This window comes from Leptodactylus fuscus, chromosome 3, assembly GCF_031893055.1.
Source record: "Leptodactylus fuscus isolate aLepFus1 chromosome 3, aLepFus1.hap2, whole genome shotgun sequence".
Taxonomy (NCBI): domain Eukaryota; kingdom Metazoa; phylum Chordata; class Amphibia; order Anura; family Leptodactylidae; genus Leptodactylus; species Leptodactylus fuscus.
Genome location: NC_134267.1, coordinates 205,502,585 through 205,522,937, shown reverse-complemented (window position 1 = coordinate 205,522,937; position 20,353 = coordinate 205,502,585). Strand labels below are relative to the sequence as shown.

At 44.9% G+C, this 20,353-nt stretch overlaps 2 protein-coding genes across 2 annotated transcripts; one reads left to right on the top strand and one right to left on the bottom strand.

Moving 5' to 3' along the window:
• Positions 1-4,553: 4,553 nt before the first annotated feature.
• TMEM18 (transmembrane protein 18) lies at positions 4,554-12,021 on the top strand. The gene is made up of 5 exons (XM_075269129.1): positions 4,554-4,652; positions 6,006-6,126; positions 7,409-7,463; positions 9,960-10,053; positions 11,573-12,021. Exons 1-5 carry the CDS (start codon positions 4,611-4,613, stop codon positions 11,666-11,668), a joined length of 408 nt encoding a protein of 135 aa, XP_075125230.1. The 5' UTR covers positions 4,554-4,610; the 3' UTR covers positions 11,669-12,021.
• Positions 12,022-15,765: 3,744 nt separating this feature from the next.
• Positions 15,766-18,465, bottom strand: LOC142198565 (uncharacterized). The gene has a single exon (XM_075269597.1). It carries the CDS (start codon positions 18,463-18,465, stop codon positions 15,766-15,768), a length of 2,700 nt encoding a protein of 899 aa, XP_075125698.1.
• Positions 18,466-20,353: the final 1,888 nt, after the last annotated feature.

Sequence of the window (20,353 nt, the reverse complement as noted above, 5' to 3'; positions counted from 1 at the left end):
CCCGACCCATCTACCCTGTACACACATATCTCAGGGAATCTCAGGTGAGAAGGTTTGTTTGGTCATTGTTTTATCTTCATGAGACTGGTTTTATTTTCCCTCCATAAGGGTTAACATATTTTGAGCGCTCGGTGTCTCTGTTTTTGTTTTGCACATTGGAACCGAAAGTGAAGGAAGTGTGACAGCAGAAAAACTAATAATTTTTCATGTATTAAGGCTTATACGGTCATAGAACAGACTGTCCAGCAAGACCCTGCACATATTTAAACTTTTCACGAAAACTCAGGTATCCTTTAACATCTTCCCGACATCTATTAGGGTGGATGACGGATATTCAAATATAGCCGCTGCTCAGGAGCTGAGGCACCATGTCCTCTCCCATTTCCCCAGCAAATAATGGGCACTGTTATTTTGGGGAGGATCGATGTTGCCCAGAATGAGATCTGGGGTCAGGGAACAGTTGCAATGACAGCCAGGAGCTGGCTCCCAAGCTTGCCTCGGCATTACCTCTACTACAGGCTGCTCTTTGGAGGCTGTAATAGAAATTTTGCAATGTATTGCTTTAGTGATCAGTCCCCCTGGGGTAGAAGACATCTAGGGGATCTAAAAAAAAATACAATAATAGAACAAGTAAAAAAAAAAAAAAAAATTCAAATCAGCCCCCTAGCGTTAGAAAATATATATATGAATAAATAATAAATATATATATAGAAGTATATAAAAAAAAATACTGTGAAACACATACACTTTATCTGTTTCCAAAAACGCCTGGTAAAAATATTTTTCTTGTACGGTAAACGTCGTAGCAGGGGGGAAAAAAATCAAAAGTGCCAAGTCTCCATTTTTTTCACTGTTTAAACTCTGATAAAAATTTGAATAAAAAATTATCAAGGCAATAGACATTCCCCAAAATGTTATTACTAAAAAGTACACCTGACTATGCAAAAAAGACACCTATGCATCCCCATAAAAAGTTACGGGTGTCAGAGTATAGCAAAAGAAAAACATTTTTTTGCAAAGTTTTGGATTTTTTTAAGGTGTTAAAAAGTAAATTAAAATATATAAGTTTGGTATTCCTGGAATCATACCGAAACACAGAATACAGGTGACGTCATTTTAGCTGCACAGTGAAAGCCAAAAAGACAAGGTCTGTAAGAATGTTGCGCAAATGCACTTTTTCTTCATTTCCACCCTGTTCTGATTTTTTTTCGAGATTTCCAGTACATTGTACAGAACAATAAATGGTACCAATAAGAACAATTTTCCCCGCAAACATTAAGCCCTCATATGGCTCTGAGAGCGGAAACATTTTTTAAAAAGTTATGGGGTTTAAAAGGCGGGAAGTCAAAGAAATAAAATCTAAAAATGCCTGCGGTAGGATGGGGTTAAATTAGTTGAAGGCTTCTGGATGCCTGAAATGAGTTAAGAGGAATGTCTCCATGCAGGGCTGTATTTGCTATTAGTCCAGTGCCATATGTACCTCTACCATAGGTGCCAACCCTACACCAGACTAGAAAAATTTCATCTATCCAGGAGGAAGGAAGGGAGATGGAGTTGTGATTTTGGAGGTATCCACACATGGGGAGAACAGCAGACAGAGGAAGGAGACACATGATTGTTCTTACTCTGTAGTCAGTTTCAAGTCTAGTGAATGATGATTGGTGGCGCAGAAGCTTCTGTGTACTACTCCACTAATGACAGCCAGTCTGGAGAAGGTATTACATTGTGTGGAGGGCATTACACTATATGAGACCCCTAAGAGCACAATATACCAGGACATAATCCACACAATAAAATTACTATGGCGTAAATTCAGAATTTTACACCATTTTAAACTTCGGTTACCGTGCTATATTGGTTCTTTACAGTTTCATAAATGTGTCTTAGGTCAGGACGGAACGATTGCAAGAATGCGGCACTTTGCAAGAATTCTGGCTAATCCCTTCCACACATTGTAGAAAAAAATCTGCAGCGGAAAAGCTTGAGTTTTTGAAAACCGCAGCATGTCAATTCTACCTGCAGACATGCTGATGTTTCTGTATAATAGAAGAATAAAATCAGGCACACTGAAAAAAATGCAATGAAAAACGCTGCGGAAAAAAAGATGCGTTTCTGCAGCGTTTTTTTTTCTGCTGCCTCTTTTTTTTTTTTGCTGCACACTTCTAAAACACGGTGGGCAGCACGGTGGCTCAGTGGTTAGCACTGCAGCACTGGAGTCCTAGGTTCAAATCCTGCCAAGGACAGCATCTACAAGGAGTTTGTATGTTCTCCCCGTGCTTGCGTGGGTTTCTTCCGGGTACTCCGGTTTCCTCCCACACACCAAAGACATACTGACAGGGAATGTAGATTGTGAGCCCTATATGGGACAGTGACTGACAATGCCTGTAAAGCGCTGCAGAATATGATGGCGCTATATAAGTAAGCATAATAAATAAATAATAATAACACCCTAATTCTGGGGCACATTTTTCTACAGTGTTGAGCCTGTCGTGTTTTTTTTGTGGCGCACGCTTTTCATAAATACGTTGTAAATGCTGTGCACCATAAATATGACAGAAATGTAGACAGGAACGTGTCAGACTACATTGGATAAATCTGTCCCAATGTGTATCAGTATGGTGATCACTAAATGATGGGAATAGAAATGGCCCAATAGCTTATTTTATTTAACCATTTAGAGTCTGGGTCTTCTATATGGGATGTGAATAGATTTATTTTAACCTTTTGGCGAGATTTGCAATTGGAGGATCATCTAGTGAAGGACTCTCCCACGTTGACGCTCTGCGGTGAGGTGGGGACTCTGAGTATCAAAGATTATTATGAGGTAGGGCTTTCAATCCTGGAGTCCTGAGGGAGCAGAATATCTAGTCCAGGTTCCTCCATGTGCGGGGGGCCTATAGGGGTATTCCAGGCACAACAAACTGCCCCCTAACCACAGTCACTGGCCTGAGGTCCATATCAAATGGAATCTTATAATGCATCTCCTATGGCAACATATTACGTGAAGAAAACCGCCAATGAGACAGTGACTCGGGCCTGAACTGAAGTTGTATCTAGCCAGCTCACAGTGACTTGTCTGTCCTCTACTCCATAAGAACCAGGTGCTTACCAGTGACAGTATAAGGCGAACCCCACAATTCCCCCAGCACCCTGCACCCACATCTCCCCCCCCCAGTACACCCTGCACCCACATCTCCCCCCCAGTACACCCACATCTCCCCCCCCCAGTACACCCTGCACCCACATCTCCCCCCCCAGTACACCCTGCACCCACATCTCCCCCCCCCAGTACACCCTGCACCCACATCTCCCCCCCCCAGTACACCCTGCACCCACATCTCCCCCCCACAGTACACCCTGCACCCACATCTCCCCCCCACAGTACACCCTGCACCCTCATCTCCCCCCCCCAGTACACCCTGCACCCACATCTCCCCCCCCCAGTACACCCTGCACCCACATCTCCCCCCACAGTACACCCTGCACCCTCATCTCTCCCCACAGTACACCCTGCACCCTCATCTCCCCCCACAGTACACCCTGCACCCTCATCTCCCCCCACAGTACACCCTGCACCCTCATCTCCCCCCACAGTACACCCTGCACCCTCATCTCCCCCCACAGTACACCCTGCACCCTCATCTCCCCCCCCAGTACACCCTGCACCCACATCTCCCCCCCCAGTACACCCTGCACCCACATCTCCCCCCCCAGTACACCCTGCACCCACATCTCCCCCCCAGTACACCCTGCACCCACATCTCCCCCCCCCCCAGTACACCCTGCACCCTCATCTCTCCCCCCCCCCAGTACACCCTGCACCCTCATCTCTCCCCCCCCCCAGTACACCCTGCACCCACATCTCCCCCCCAGTACACCCTGCACCCTCATCTCTCCCCCCCCAGTACACCCTGCACCCTCATCTCTCCCCCCCCAGTACACCCTGCACCCTCATCTCTCCCCCCCCCAGTACACCCTGCACCCACATCTCCCCCCACAGTACACCCTGCACCCACTTCTCTCCCCACAGTACACTCTGCACCCACATCTCTCCCCAGATTACACCCTGCACCCACATCTCCCCCCACACTACACCCTGCACCCACATCTCTCCCCAGAGTACACCCTGCACCCACATCTCCCCCCACACTACACCCTGCACCCACATCTCTCCCCAGAGTACACCCTGCACCCTCATCTCTCTGCACAGTACACCCTGCACACACCTCTCCCCCACAGTACACCCTGCACCCACATCTCTCCCCACAGTACACCCTGCACCCACATCTCTCCCCACAGTACACCCTGCACCCACACCTCTCCCCCACAGTACACCCTGCACCCACACCTCTCCCCCACAGTACACCCTGCACCCACACCTCTCCCCCACAGTACACCCTGCACCCACACCTCTCCCTGTTCCTCCAATGCCTTCATGTAGCAGGCTCTTACAAGCAAAGCCCCGCCTCCCCAGTCACATGACTTGAGCCTGTCTCCCTGTATTGCCGGCACTACGTGTATGTCCACAGTTACACGTTGCTGAAGGGGCGGGGCCTGCACGGAGTCCCCGCCCCTTACTGCTCGGCGCTTCCTGCTCTGTTTCGTGTACCATGGAGAAGGAGGCCGGGGTGTGGGAGCTGCTGGAGCGGGTGGTGAGTGCGGGGGGTCCGGCCTCATGTCAGGTGTACGAGCTGCAGTAACTGCGAGGATAGTGGAGATGAGGGCCAGTGTCATTGTGGTGTATGGCGGCCAACTGTGTGTAATAATGCTATGCTATATGGTGTGCAGCGCAGTGTAACCATTGGAGGGCGCCCCTGTCTTCTGTACTGCAGCGTCCGCATAATAGTAGGTGCAGGTGCTGCCATCTCTGTGTATGTCCCAGGCAGAGTTATTACCCTCCTGCCCATGTGTGCCAGACAGAGGTACCCCCCTGTATCTATGTGTGCCAACCAGAGGTACCCTCTATACCTGTGAACCAAACAGAAAGGTACCCCCTATACGTGTATGTGCACCATAGAGGTATCCCCTATACCTGTGTGTACCAACCAGGGGTATCCACCAATACCTGTGTATGCAAACCAGAGAGACACCCCAAAATCTGTATATGCCAACCAGAGGTATCCCCAATACCTGTATGCCAACAAGGGGTACCCCCTAATACATGTGTATGCCAGCCAGAGGTAGACCCCATACCTGTGTGTGCCAGCCAGCGGTACCCCTAATACCTGCATGCCAACCAAGGGTACCCCCCAATACCTGTGTGTGCCAACCAGAGGTACTACCCCTTTACCTGTGGGTACCAGACAGATTTACTCTCCTGCACATGTCCTCATATCTGTGTGTGGAAGCCACAATGGCTCTCATACCTGTGTGTGCCAGACAAAGGTACCCCCTACCCATGAGTGATAGTACCCCCAATACCTGTGTGTACCTGCCACAGTTGCTCTCATTGAATACCCCTTTAGCCACCCATACACATTCAGTAGTGTTGGGGATATCATGGGATCTCGAGATATGTTGTCGAATTTCTAATCAGGTAATCGATACTATCTCGGAGAAGACACATGTGCACATGTTGTGTGTATAATGAATTCTGTTTATTGAGAAGTGTCAGGGAATCTTTATAGTAAAATAATGGCCTTATGCCAGCCTAAACATCACACACTACATCATATCAAGTATGCAATACAATTGGTTAAAAACTGAATGGGCCGTCTGCATGACTTAGAACGTGAACACTGCGTGCACTTCCGGTATCTGCCATCTTAGCATCTGACCGTATTAGCACATCCTGCTAAGATGGCCTTGGAAATCTCATAAAACACTTAATGAGCCCTAACTTATCGCCATACATCTGCAGTTCTCTGGAGGATAGTCCAGACTTTAAAGGAATAATATGCATAAGATAAATTTATATTAAACATAAAAACATTTTGCAGCAATGTGTTTAATCATTTTGGATTATTTTTATTATTCCTAATCATTTCTGGTACTATTTCTTTCAGCCTATTGACTGGTCAGAACCATGGATAATTGGACTTTTGGGCTTCCACCTACTTTGCTTTATATTGACCCTTATATCCTTCAAGTTCTACAAATTCCAGATCGCACACTTCCTGCTGATGGGTAAGACATACCGAAAAGTACTTTATAGCGTCTTGAAAATGAACACAGTACATTAAGGGTCCATTCACATGGAGGAAAATGGTGAGTAATTTGGTGTGGAATTTCAGCGCTGAAAAAGGAACCCATTGAAATCAATGGGAGACTTTTTTTCAGCGCTGAAATTCCACACCAAATTCCTCACCACTTTCCTCCATGTGAATGCACCCTAATAAGGCTTGATAGGCGAGGAAATGATTTTCAGGACCACCAGTGAAACTAAAGACATCAGTGTCGAGTACATGCTCAAGCAGAGCTGTGGCCGTGTACTGTATGTTGGGTCACTCTCCATTAAGAGGGGCTTTGTGGCCCCAAACGCATGCTATATACTGATGTCTTATGCACAGGATAGGGCATTAGTATCTGATAAGGGGGGCTGGTACCGTAGTGATTGGGCAGCTCTTCTCCCATTCAGGTAATAGTAGTGGAGCCCGTTCCATTGTATAGCATTGGTTTCAGGGAACTGCAGCTCCACTCCTCACTTGAATAGGAGCACGGCTGTTCCCAGTGCTTGGAGAATGCCAGAACCGCTGATCTGTGCAGGGTCCAGGTTTCAGACCCCCATCAGTCTAATCATCAGTATAAAACATTCATTTGGGGCAGGTATCCAGATAATGGATATTTATGGCTGGTTCATAGCAACCCTACAAACAGAGGTCCCATAATCCCTGTTCTGTAATAGGAGCCCCAAAATGGAACAGAAGCAAAGAAGGACGGTTGCTTTCTCCATTGTTGTCAACTATAGCAGTCAAAAAAAGGACTGTTTCCTATGGATATGCCTAAATATCAGTCAGGATACCCACTTACTCTAGGTTCACACTAACATTCGACTCTCTCCGAAAGACTGAGAACCTGTCCACTTAAAGGAAAGGTTAGCCTCGGACTGCATAGTCCATGATGGGATCCACCGGTGTTATACTGAATCCAGTAGAGTGAAAAGTCCTCTTTGCAGGACTTTTATCTCTGCCGATTTTAGGTGGAGACTCCAACGCAGATGTGAACCTAGCCTAAGAGAATAAATAATCCACAATGAATCCAGTATTAGGTCCTAGTCCCAAGTTCCACAACTAAAAGTGCCGTGTCCTGTAGGAATACATGTGAGTGACGGCACTGGCTGTGCACATGAGGAGAGACCCTATTCTTTGTTGGTGTAACATTGTTCATTAGGACTAATGATTCCTTCAAAAGGAACAGGCCAGTGTTTTGTAACATTTTCTTAAATGCAATTGTACTTTTTCATTTTCAGTGGGCCTGGTTAGCTGTGCTGAATACATCAATGAAGTAGCTGCATTAAACTGGAAGTAAGTGATCAGGGGTTTTGTCATGTGCTCCCAACCATCGGTCAGAGGTAGCTGTAGGTCACAATTCATAAAAGTATGGGGACTAGGATTGAGCGATCGGGATCGGAAATTTTCGGATTCTGATCGGCGATCGAGTAACTTTCACGATCGTGATTGGAATTCCGATCCCGATCTTTTCAGCGGGATCAAGATCGGGGCTTATTTCCCACAGCTCTTGGCTACTGGCCAATCATTGTGGGGAAAAGCTTAGCACCCATAGGAATGAATGGAAGCAGCTGGCCGCTTAACCCCCTGCATGCCGGCTGTGTCCATTCATTCCTATGGATTTACCTCAGCCTGCCACTCTTCTGCTCCATCCCTGTTTTACTGTATACTCAGCTGAATATACGGTAAAACAGAGACGAAGCAAAAGAGTGGCAGGCTGCGGTAAATCACTGTGTGCTGCGCTGCTGTGAGGATGACGAGGCAAGTTCGCGAGTAGATAGATACTACTGTACATTGACTTATCTATCTACTAGACAAGTCACTGTACAGTGGTATCTATCTACTCGTGAACTTCACTTAACTTACCTGCACAGAAGTGCTGCCGCTGCCCTCTTCTGGTCCGTTCCTCTGTCCTTCACATGCCTTCAGAGCGCCCTGCACCCCCCTACCGCCTCCCTGGACTAGTATTATAGAGATGCTGGGAGAAGGCGGGACTTGTGGCTTAGGAGAGTGTGGGCAGGTACTGGGAGGGGAGACGTGAGTGATGCAATCACATCTCCCCACCCACACTCTCCTAAGCCACAACAAGCCCCGCCTACTCCCTGCATCTCTAACACTAGCCTAGGGAGATAGCAGCGCTCTGAAGGCCTGTGAAGGAGAGACCAAGACCGGACCAGACTGGACCAAAAAGAACTGGGAGCGGCAGCGAATCTGTGCAGTAAAGTGGACACCAGGGGGGATTTTTTATTAATCACTACACAGCATGGAGTCCGTAGTGAATAGGATCGTTTTTAAAATCCGATCTTCGATTATTAAAAAAATCCCATTGACTTGCATTGGGATCGAGATCTGGTTCGAATGGAAAATAATCGGAAATCGGATTTTAAAAACGATCCTGAAATTTCAAGATTGGCTCAACCCCAATGGGGACCTATGCAATAGGGCACTGTGGTAGCACAACTGAAGGAGCGCTGTACTCTGCTGTCTCCATCACTCTCATAGAAGTGAATAGAGCGGTGATCACGCATGTGCTCTGCTACTTCATTCACGCAGCAAATTTTGGGGCCCCAATTGTTATGCTTCTTTGGATAGGGAGTAATTGTCCTCAGTGGGAAGTCCCTTTGACCCCTTTAAACATCTACCATACATTTATTTAATGCTGGTATTGATTTAGTGTAGGAAGGGGAGAACTGGAACCCCTGTTCTAGTGATCAGTGACGAATCAGTTGTCACCCATTCCATGGATAGGTGATAAAAGAATTTGATGAGATCATCCCTTTACATACTGTATATGGAAAACATTTCTAAAACATATCACCCCTTTCCACATGAATAAGTTCCTTGTTTGCTCTCCCTGCTGGTGCACAGTCACCAGGATTGACAAAACCCTCCGGTCTCTGAGCACACGTGGCTGTTTTTATACATCCCATAGAACAGAAGAGAGTGGGTGCTGTGTACAAACATGGCCGCCTCTATTCCTTCTTCACCTGGGAGCAGTAACCACCTCTTCAGGCAGGATTCTCTACATTGGTGTTTGTCCCACATGTGAAATCCTCCCATATCTGACTTTGGTTTGGGGTACCCATTAAAATGTTATGGCCTGAGACTCCTTAAAGAGGACCTTTCACCATATCCGGGCACAGGCAGTGTTATATACTGCCGGAAAGCTGACAGTGCGCTGAATTCAGCGCACTGTCAGCTTTCCCGATCTGTGCCCGCTGTGAAGAGCTTACGATCCGGTACCGTAGCTCTTCTATGGTCAGAAGGGCGTTTCTGACCATTAGCCAGAGACGTCCTTCTGCCTCGCGGCGCCAATCGCGCTGTGCTGTGGAGCGGGGAGGAACGCCCCCTCCCTCTGCTCACACAGCTCGTCCGTAGACAAGCATTATCAGGGAGGGAGGGGGGCGTTCCTCCCAGCTCCACAGCACAGCGCGATTGGCGCCGCGAGGCAGAAGGACGTCTCTGGCTAATGGTCAGAAACGCCCTTCTGACCATAGAGCACTACGGTACCCGACCGTAAGCTCTTCACACCGGGCACACATCGGGAAAGCCGACAGTGTGCTGAATTCAGCGCACTGTCAGCTTTCCGGCAGTATATAACACTGCATGTGCCCAGATATGGTGAAAGGTCCTCTTTAACTACCCCCAGAAGAAGTATCTGAGGAGTGCAGCTAAGTGTTAGATATAAGCCATGTACAGTACCGATATTGTATCCCATCAAGTGTAAAAGGGCCGGTCCCTCTACTGCGCTGATGTTTAACACTTTCTTACCATTTCTCTTTTCGCCTTTAGGTTGTACTCTAAGCAGCAGTACTTTGATTCCTCAGGAATGTTCATTTCTTTAGCGTTTTCTGCACCTCTATTGTGCAACACCATAATAATAGTGGTAAGTACAGTACATGTCTGTGTGACTTATTTTTAATGAATATGACTGCTTAAAGGGATTATCTGCTTTTCTACTATTGATGTCCTATAGAATAGGCTGGAGTCCCGGGTTTGAATTTGACCAAGGACATCTGCAAAGAGTTTGTATGTTCTCCCCGTGTTTGCGTGGGTTTACTCCGGGTACTCCGGTTTTATGCCACATTCCAAAGACATACTGATAGGGAATTTAAATTGCCAGCCCTATATGGGACAGTGACTGACAATGTCTGTAAAGTGCTGCAGAATATGATGGCGCTATACAATCAAAATAATTAATAAATAAGTCAGTCGTCAATTAGATCTATAGCAGTCCAACAGCTGGGATCTGGTAATGTTTACTTGCCAAGAGCTACGTTGTTCATATGCCATACCCTGTGTACTGGAAGGTTTAGGTATTGCAGCAGTGTCCCATATATCCATATAGTACAGCACTGCAGTAGCTAAACCTGCCGATACAAATATATAGCGAGTGAGCAGCACAGTTGTGACACCCTTGCAGATCTAAGATTGATAACTTATCCTTAGCATAGGTCTTCAGTATTACAAAGGTTGATAATCCCTTTAACATACCATAGACATTCTATCATTTCTGTTTGGTGCGAATCTGATGATGTATATTTATAGGGAAGTTTTATCTTCCGTGTTTGTGTTCAGGAAGCAGTGCCACTGAGCAATAGGGAAGACCAAGGTTTGGGCTAAATGGCCAGTTTTGGCTGCACTACATTATGACGACAACTGTAGGTACTGCCAATTGCAACTAACAATAGGGAATAGAGTCACGCTGAAACCCAGCAGGGTTGAATTTTGACGTTCACAGCACCTTGTGGGTCACAACGTGTCCACACATATTGTAATGGCGTGACATTGCCATCTTATGTAGTGCAGTTATGTAGCCCTAGCTACTATATCTTCTTGCCACCTAGAAGTGCAAAGAGAAGGGGTTGTACTGTTTTTCCATAGTTGTCCCCAAATGGGAAACAGCCCCTCTTCACGTGAATTAGGGGCCAATTCACATGTAAGAATTTGACGCTGATGACACTGACTCTGATTTTGCCCAGATTCTGCGGCCTATAGTTTTCAATGGGAGGCAAAGATCACAGCAGGACACTGAAATAACCATCTTGCTTGATCTTGCCGGGGATGATTCAGCCATAAAGTCTGTAGATCAAGTCTCGCTGTAAATGAGACCCGTTCATGAATTCTTCATTTTCCACCATGTGAATGGCCCTGTGTGGGCGAGATCAGATCCCAGGAGTCAGAGCCCCCTCCCTCCACTGAGCCTGCCTTGATAGGTCTATCCTAAGACAGTCCTGAAAAACCTCTTTTATGGCTTTTAGAATGAGACTAAGCCAAGACATCATCTACAGCTTACCCTTCAGTCTCTTGGTATTCCTTCATCTCTTTATGCATCCACAATATGACCATTTTCTTCACCCTTGGGTTATAAGGTCACTCATGTTTGTTTTATGTCTGTATTATAGGTCCATTGGGTGTATAAGACATTGTCTGTAATGACCGAACTTAAGACTCTGCAGAAGAAAAAGAAAGCCGCTAAGGAACGAAAGAAGCAGAACTGAATCCCAGGATTTCATGGTCCGCCTCAGATCTGCATACATACATACATGCTGTCAACTCTTCACTAAGTCACAAATATTAATACCACTCCTGCAAATCCCATAAAGAGACCGTAAGTACCTCCATCCATCTGTGTAGAGAAGAAGGAAACTGCTCCAAACCCATCAACTTCAGACTTCCACATAATCTGAGGAGTTCTAGTATTCAGCAGCTGCCCTGGCCGGTGACTGTGGTCATCATGTGTCCCCTCTATACCCGGTATCAACATTACAAGACACTCAATGGGGGTTTATTTGTAAATATATTATCAGTTCTTTCTATTTTTTGATCTTATTTTGTCCTTTTTTTATTTCATTTTGATCCTATTATATTTTTAAAATTAAACTATTTCTTATAAAGTAAATGACGTGTCGTCGTCTGATCCTTTATATTATTTGTCCGTGGTTATTGGTCATAATAATGTCTCCGTAAAACCAAATAATACATTTCAAAGACAAGAAGAAGAATATTTAGGAGTCAAGAGCCCAAGAATCACCCATGTGTATTTGGCTGGTCATTCTCAGGTTAATAAAAGTAAGGATTTGTGTATATTAGAGTGTAGCGCTTTTTTCAATTTTTATATATCGGGCCCAATTGGGAGGGTTTACAATAGCCAGTCCAACTAGTTACTATAGAGCTGATCTGGGTCCTGTAGGTATTTTGGGTTCTGATGACAGACTTTCAACTAGTAGAAGTCCTGGAGCTGCTTCTGTACCACTAAATTTCCACATGGTGGCAGCAAAATAACATCTTTATAGATTTGTTCCTAAAGTCCAAAAAATACAGTTACATAATAAATTTTATTAGAAAACTAGATATTCTAAACATCCCCTTTTTTTAGATTTGGGGCCACAAAGTCAACACAAACTATGTCACTGCCCAATGTATAGAGAAAATTGTCCAAACTTGCCGAATACCTCTGGAATAGACCAGTCTCCCATCAGCAGATGTTAGTAAGGATAAGCCGGTCCTTTGTCTCCAAGTGTCTTGAATCAAGTTTTTCACCCAACATTGAAGACATGCCCTCTCTGCTGAGGAGGAATTTATTAGTGCCCATGCTGGCATATACGTCATAAAGATTACTATTGCTGGTACAAATAAGATATGGCACTTGTGATCTAGCTGTAAATACTGGTTGGGGTTGGTGGTTTACCAGCTGGATGGCTACCCTATCCCCACACAATGTTATGAGGCTTGGTCATGACATTGAAAGGTTTTTTCATCCCCGCACTTATGGCAGCAGTGTGACTCTATATTGTGATAGTGGAGACACAGTGACAGTGTCCATGTCATCACTTACATGTCATAGTATGTCAAGGTGTGACATTTACCTGGAGCTTTTAGCATATTATTACATTAAGGTGTAGAATGGATTTAGAGGGTGACGAGATGTCACACCCACAGTGTATATATATATATATATATATATATAGTGTGTAAAATAAAAAATAAAAGTTTTCACATGTGCTGATAAGTAGTTGCCAAAAAGCTGCAATGAAGACTGGTCCAAGAGAGAAGCATCTTGTTTCATGGCCTACAGTAAAGTTGCTTCTCCTCACTATATTATGACTAGTGACAGAATGAAAGGTCTATCACAGCTGTCCAAAGCCCTGCCAGAAGGCCTTTTCAATATCACAGCGGTCAGGAGAGAGATTCATAGATTGGCAATCGTCCCTGCTGCCTGCTTATGTGCTGGCAGCTGGTTCAATTGCCAATCATTGCTGCCACTGATGTAAATTATCAGAGTTAGGGGACAGTGGTCCGGAGATGAATCTTTCGTCTGACCCCTGTTAGACCTATGCACACGACCGGAGCGGAGATTGCAGCAAGATGAAATTCAGTAAGGTGGCGTTCACACTTGCACCAGTGTCCCGGCGGTCAGTTTTAAAACCCATTCATTTGATAAATGAATAACAGTATTCATAAACGGGCAGCAGTTATTAACCACTTCCGGACTGCCCATAGAATATATACTTCCGGATAGTGGTTGCCTAGTTCTGACAGGACGTAGCGGTACGTCCAGTCAGAACACAGCAGCTGCACGGAGATCGTGCATCTGCTTTCACTGGGAGCCGGCTGTAACTTCAGCCGGAGCTCCCAGAGAGATGGCATGAAAGGTTTATTCCCTTCCCTGTCTTCTCAGTCGCTGTTTATACAGCACTCAATGAGCGCTGTATGCACGGCTATGGGCGCCGCCATGATCACATGATGCGCCGGGCTCAGTGTCTTACAGGAACCAGATCAGCTCTGTATACTGTGTATACAGCGTGCAGGAGGCTGTATTCCTCCTGCACCTGAGGCTAAATGTAGCAGCCTCAGTTATAGGGGAAATCAGCCTCCCTAACAAAAAAAAAAAAAGTGATCATATGTCCCCAAAGGTCTCTTATGACCTTATGGGGACACAATCTGAAAAAATAAAAAGTTTTTAAACAATGAAAATAAAATAATTTAAAAAAATAAATAAAATAATACGCTAATGAAACACCGTTATTAACGGTTATAGCCCCACCCCCGACAACAGCATACAAAATAAAAATTACCGTAACGGAGAGGAAAAACTATTTTATAAAGTTTTTTAGTAGCGCTTTGTGTTATTAAATAAAAAATAAATAAATAAAGTGAAAACCAGACACAATTTCTCTCCTATTATGTTTATATTTTCCCGGATATAAAAAAAATTAAAACACATTTGAAAATAAAAACAACATATAAATAAAGCCCTATGTGTCCCCGAAAAAAGACGCAAAAATTAGTTGAATGAGACATACGAGAAAAATGTTACAGACCTCAAAACCGCACATACAAAAAAAAAACCGAAAATGTGTCTGGTCCTGGACCACAAATTGGCCCGGTACTGAAGTGGTTAAGAATGCAGAAATGTAATGTAAAAGTGCTAGGGACACCTCCAAAAATGTCCAAGGTTTTGATACTTTATGGAATGGTTTATGACAAAGAATGGTTTATGACAAGGAGGTGGCATACGGGGTGAAATAAAGTCAGCCACGAACAGACATAACCAGGTACTGGCATTCTAGTAAAATAGTATACCCAGCCAATACCCACACCCTGATACACATTTCATAGTCAAGGTGGCGGCACACGTGTATACCCAAATCAGATTTACAGTCTATTACTTACTACGTGTCCATTGCAGGATCATAGCATAGTAGGAATAAGGTCATAACCCCAAGGCACATGCATAGTTTGGTAATACTGTCGTATTAGAAATCCATAGGCCCAGCCATATGTTGATACATATTCCTCCAGCCGTAACAAGGAGCAGTAAATTGTGGTGTGCTCAGTTGCATTATGTCCTACTAGCTGGTACCCGCGACTTCGTCTGCGGTGATTGTTGAAGTGTGTAAATGTAATCACAGGCAAGGTTGTAGTAGTGTGTAAAAGGTGTGGGATATGAAATCTAAGTTGATATGTTGTTTTTGTATTAAGTTATAGAATACATGAGACTTTTTACATGTGAAATATTTTTTATTTCAGCTGCTATACGGTGTTGGTATAAACTGTACATAGTGACTTTGGGACAGAGGTATTTCAGGTTAATATACTTGGATATACGACATTGTATGATTTGTTATTTTCCGCCAGTACATGTAAGTTTTGGGCACAGGATACTCTTGAGCAAGCCACATAAAGTTGTCCATGTGAGAAGCACGGTGTGGCCAAATGTATTCCTGCTACTTTCAGCGTTTGTCCTTGCGATTTATTAATAGTCATTGTAAAAGCCAACTTAAGGGGAAATTGTAGTCGTTTGAACTGGAAGGGGAAATTATTTGGTATAATTGGAATGCGTGGGATTAACACACTGTCACCTTTAGCTGCTCCTGTAAGAACTGTGGCTTGAATGATATTTGTTCCTAGTTGTGTGACACGTAGCCTCGTGCCATTACACAATCGGGGTGCATCAAGATTTCGCATGAGTAGAACAGGGACACCAATTTTTAGTTCCAGTTTATGTGAAGGGACGCCGGGTAATTCTAAGGTGTTGAGGAATTCCACAGGGTAACTTGTAGTCTCTTCAGAGGTTAAAACTGTGTCTATTGATTTATATATTTATATATTGTAGATTCACCCAGTGTTGTAATATCTTGCGGTTAATGTTATTGACTAAGTCATTTTTTGCCGCTAGCAGTGCTCTTTCGCATAACCATTCTGCGTTGCTGATATTTGTTTGCAACGATGGGAAAACATGTGTAATGAGTTCTTCTTCAGTGGTGACAGGATTGCAAAAATGGTGAGTGAATTGAATTTGTCCATCTATGTCAGTTTGTAGTCGTCCGTCTCCGATTTCTAGCAACTTTGAGGCAAAGGCACCTGATTGTAAATCATTGTATAGGTGGACACGCATGTTGCATGTTAGGTGTAATTTTTGCACTTGTGCCCATAGGGGTGAGGCTTTAATACATGCATTCATCTCATCTGCTGGTGTACCTCTTTCGATGACGGGCAGGGTTTGTCTGAAATCACCAGCAAGTAAGACGACCACACCTCCCATAATTTTTTTGTTGTTGCGAATATCTTGGAGAGTGCGGTTTAATGCTTCTACAGCGTGCTTATGTGACATGGTGCACTCGTCCCAGACAATGAGTTTACACTGTTGCAAAAGAGTGGCACGGCTGCTATTTTTGGTGATGTTGCATGTAGGAGCTTCGTCACTGCAAAGATTTAGTGGTAATTTAAAAGTTGCATGTGCTGTTCGACCACCATTTAGCAAGGTAGCAGCAATACCTGAAGAGGCTACAGCTAGGGCTATGTTGTGGTCTTTGCGAAGGGAGGCGAGTAGTAGGTTGAGTAGAAATGTCTTTCCAGTTCCTCCTGGAGCATCAAGAAAGAAGAGTCCGCCATTGCTATTATGTACGCAGTGGAGGATTGAATTATAGACGTGATGTTGCTCGGGTAGTAAACGTGGCGCCATTTCATTCACTAAAGTGTGCAAGGCTTCTGTATCGTAATCAAGTTCTTTCAGCACTTCGCTTGTTAATTCGCCAGTTCTTTGTGGTGTTGGCAAACCAAATTCTGTGATGTTTTTCCCTGATAAGTCCATGATTTTGTCCTGCAGCAATTTTAGAGCTTCATTAATGATAATGTCTTCATGCGTGCATTGTAGTCTATGTCTGATATCCTCGGAAAGTGCTTCTTTGTATTTATTCCAGAGTTCTAGAGGGTTGGAGAGTCCGCAAGCGCATAGTAAAATAGCAAAGAGCTCTCTGAGTTTTGAGGCAGAGCGACAGAGGACGGCTTCCTCCATAGTTTTGTCCCAGTGATTGTCATTTTCTAATAGGCCACGTGCTTGACATGCTTCTGTGAAGGTGGCGCACTGTCGGCCATCAATGGTTTTTAGGGAGTCAAAGTTGGTGGGACCTCGCACTTCATTGAGTAACATTCGTAAGCAGTAGCATTCAAAGTTAGTTACGTGTATGGTATACATACGGCCTAGTGTGTCGCCACATTTAATACCTGTCCAGCCTTGTATAGCCGTGCCTTGGAGACGGCGCTTCCATTGTTTGTTTCCTGTATTCCAGGTGTAGTATTTGGGAACTTCAGCGTATAACAGGGTTTTTGCAAATGGGTCTTTTTGGCAAAGTGTGAAAAATGCAGTTAAAGTTGTGGTAGGAGGTATGGCAATTTTGTCTCTGAAATTGCGCTCAGTGAAGTAGATGCGTGCACCATTGGGCAGGTGGACCGCTAAATGGGTGACAGCGGGGTGTCTTTCGTGTAGTGGTAATCCAAAGATGCGCCATACTGCCTCGTTGCTGCTGACGTAGCGTGCTGCCCTGAATGTCTGTATTTCATCTCTGGGGTCTATATTGGGATTGTTTGCGTGTGTCATATTGAACACTGCCTGATCGGTCCCCTTGTTGATGTACTTGCAGATATATTTTATTGCTTGTACTGAATTGCAAAATTCAACATTTATATGGGCGTTGAAGATTTTAGTGAGAAGGGGAGAATAGGGCACAACCCACTTGTTATCTACTGTGACATTTTGTGTGGTGCCACGAATTGTTAGTGTAGTTGTGTGTCCTCCATCGTCAGGTGCTCTGCGGCGGTACAGTGGATATCCATTTTCATTTGTTTGTGTGTCTTTCAGTAAGGGGCGGGGGTATTTTTTTGTACACTTTCTATCTTTCATACACGGAGATGACATATTTAGTGCACCACATGGGCCATGGATCATATTTTTCACAACAGTGTCGTATAGTTGTCGGTCAATGTTAGCATTGGGTATTTCGGCACTAATGATGTCGTCAATTTGGTTGGGCCGTAATTTTTTCTTTAGCCACAGTAAAAGATGAACATGGGGCAAGCCTCGTTTCTGCCATTCAATGGAGTACATGAAGCACTGTGTTTCTCCAAATATTTGTCCTTTTGTTAGAAGAGCTACTAACTTCTGTACTTTAATTTTAAAGACTCTGGCAATGAGGTCGTGTCTATCGGTGGCTTGTTGGCCAGGCATAAGTTCGCGTGTAATTTCAGGCCAGGTGGAATTGCATGTGAAAGTGATGAATAGATCTGGGCGGCCATAGTTGCGAACGTATGTGAAAGCATCCTGTGTGTACTCGTGAAGGTATCGTGGGCTGTTGACCACAGAGGAGGGTAGGATAACTATTTGTCCCACATCACTGGCAGCTATTTGGGCGTCTGTTTTGATGGCATCTTGCAAATGAATGTAGTTTTCTGCGCGTAATTTAGTTTGATTCAAAGCAATGTATCTTAAGCGTTCACTTTCCATTTTCACATACATGTCAACTAAAAACTGGTGCAGAAGCTGTCTGCAGCGCAGGAGTAGATTAAAGTTATTGTTGCGAATCCTGAGATGGTAGGAGTAGAAGTCTTTGCAGGATACTGTTTTACTTAGGATAGGAGATTTAGTGTGTGGATTTGTTTGAGGTATTTGAAAATTATATCCTTCTTGGCCTTTCCAAAAAATCAGGGGGATTGTAGAGCGTCATAGAAGCGATGGGTGTCAGCTATGCGGCAGAGCTGGCCATGTCGTGTATGCAAGACGATGTCTCGTGTGCTGGTGTGTTCTGATATAGCTACCACAGCTGCTACTTCATTGGAAGTGGGAGCATTGTAGCGGCACTGGTGCTGGCCGTGTGGTACACGGTCAGGGTGGATGACGACTTTGAAGGTTTCATTAGGCATGTGATCCAGAGCGGTTTTGAATTCTTTGACTAAAATATTGTGGTGGTTTAGAATGGTTTGTATTTTGTGAACTATTTCTGTTTTAACTCCTTGCACAATAGAGGTACGCCGATGTGTTTGTGCTGCGTCATCGCCTATAAAATAAATTTGTAAAAATTGTGGTTGTGCATTGGAGGGTGGAAGGAGTGAGCCAATCCTATGATACACTTGGCCTTGGACAGTAAATGTTGGACAGAAGCCTGGCATTGAAAGAACTGTATCAGCTCCAAAGGATGTCATGTGGAAGCAGGCATTGTACTTTCGTATATTTTGGAGGAAATGTCTGGATTCTTCTGTGTCTCCTGTAAATAATTGGTTCAAGGGTTCGGCCGGTTCTTCTAAAAGCGGGAGAACGACTTTCCCCCCTGAACAACACATGCCAGGCGCTTCTTCTTTCCATTTCTGTGCTTTGCAAAATTTACAGGTTGTGTTCATGTGGGCGATTGTTATGAGTTTGTGTGCGCTGTAGTTTAGAGTGGGATCGTACTCCAGTGCAGCGTGATAGAAAACGCTCCAAGTGTTTTGAGTAAACTTTGTGCGGCGTTGTGCAACTTTTTCCGCCACAGCGCGTCGGCGTATTTCTGCTTGTTCCATAGTCTCAGTAGCTCGTTGTGATGCCATATAAATAGCGGTTTGTTGTCGTTGATAATCAGCTTCCTCCGGTGTTCGCCTAGCACGTAACTTGGCTTGACGTTCAAGTTGTTGTTGTCGGCGTGTTTTGCAGCATGCGGTGGTTTCATCAGCTCTTTGTGCGGCCATGTAGTGAGCGTTTGCTTGTCGTCGAGAAGTTGTCTGTTGTGGTGTTGCAGAAGCGCGCAAGGTAGCTTGACGTTGTTTTTGGTGTTGTAGGCGTACTTGTGACTGAAGGGGTGTTTCAGTAGCTCGCTTGTATGACATATAGCAAGTGTTGATTTGTCTGCATGTAGTTGCCTGCTGGACTGTTTGAGTAGCTCTTAATTGTGCCTTGCGCCGAAGTTGTTGTTTGCGTCGGGTGTCTGACTGCTGCGGCATTTCAGCAGCTCTGCGTAAAGTCATGGAATGTCGGTTTTTGTGTTGTCGGGCACATGTTTGCTGTTGTGTTTCGGCTGCGCGTAAATGTGCTTGGCGTTGAAGTTGTTTTTTGCGGCGTGCTTGTGCTTGTTCGGGCATTTCAGCTGCTCGTTTGGATGTTAGGTAATGTGCATGTTGTTGTTTGCGATGCAGCGTTTGCTGTTTAGTTTCAGCAGCTCTGAGGCGTCTTTGGCGTTGGACTTGCTGTGCGCGGCGGGTGGTAGTTGTTGGTTGCATCTCTGTAGCACGTTGAGATGCTCGAGAATGAATCTGCGCTTGTGGTCGTCTATTTTGTTGGTCCGGCGTTTGTGTGGCTCTTCTGGTGGCTTGGCGTTGAGCTTGTGCCTTACGACGCAATTTTGATTGTTCTGGCATTTTTGCAGCTCGCTGGGACG

Coding starts and splice junctions, on each gene's coding strand:
- TMEM18 (XM_075269129.1), top strand. CDS start 4,611: ATGGAGAAGGAGGCCGGGGTGTGGGAGCTGCTGGAGCGGGTG. Junction 4,653..6,005: donor GGGAGCTGCTGGAGCGGGTG/GTGAGTGCGGGG, acceptor TATTTCTTTCAG/CCTATTGACTGGTCAGAACC. Junction 7,464..9,959: donor GTAGCTGCATTAAACTGGAA/GTAAGTGATCAG, acceptor TTTCGCCTTTAG/GTTGTACTCTAAGCAGCAGT.
- LOC142198565 (XM_075269597.1), bottom strand. CDS start 18,465: ATGTATGTGAAAATGGAAAGTGAACGCTTAAGATACATTGCTTTGAAT.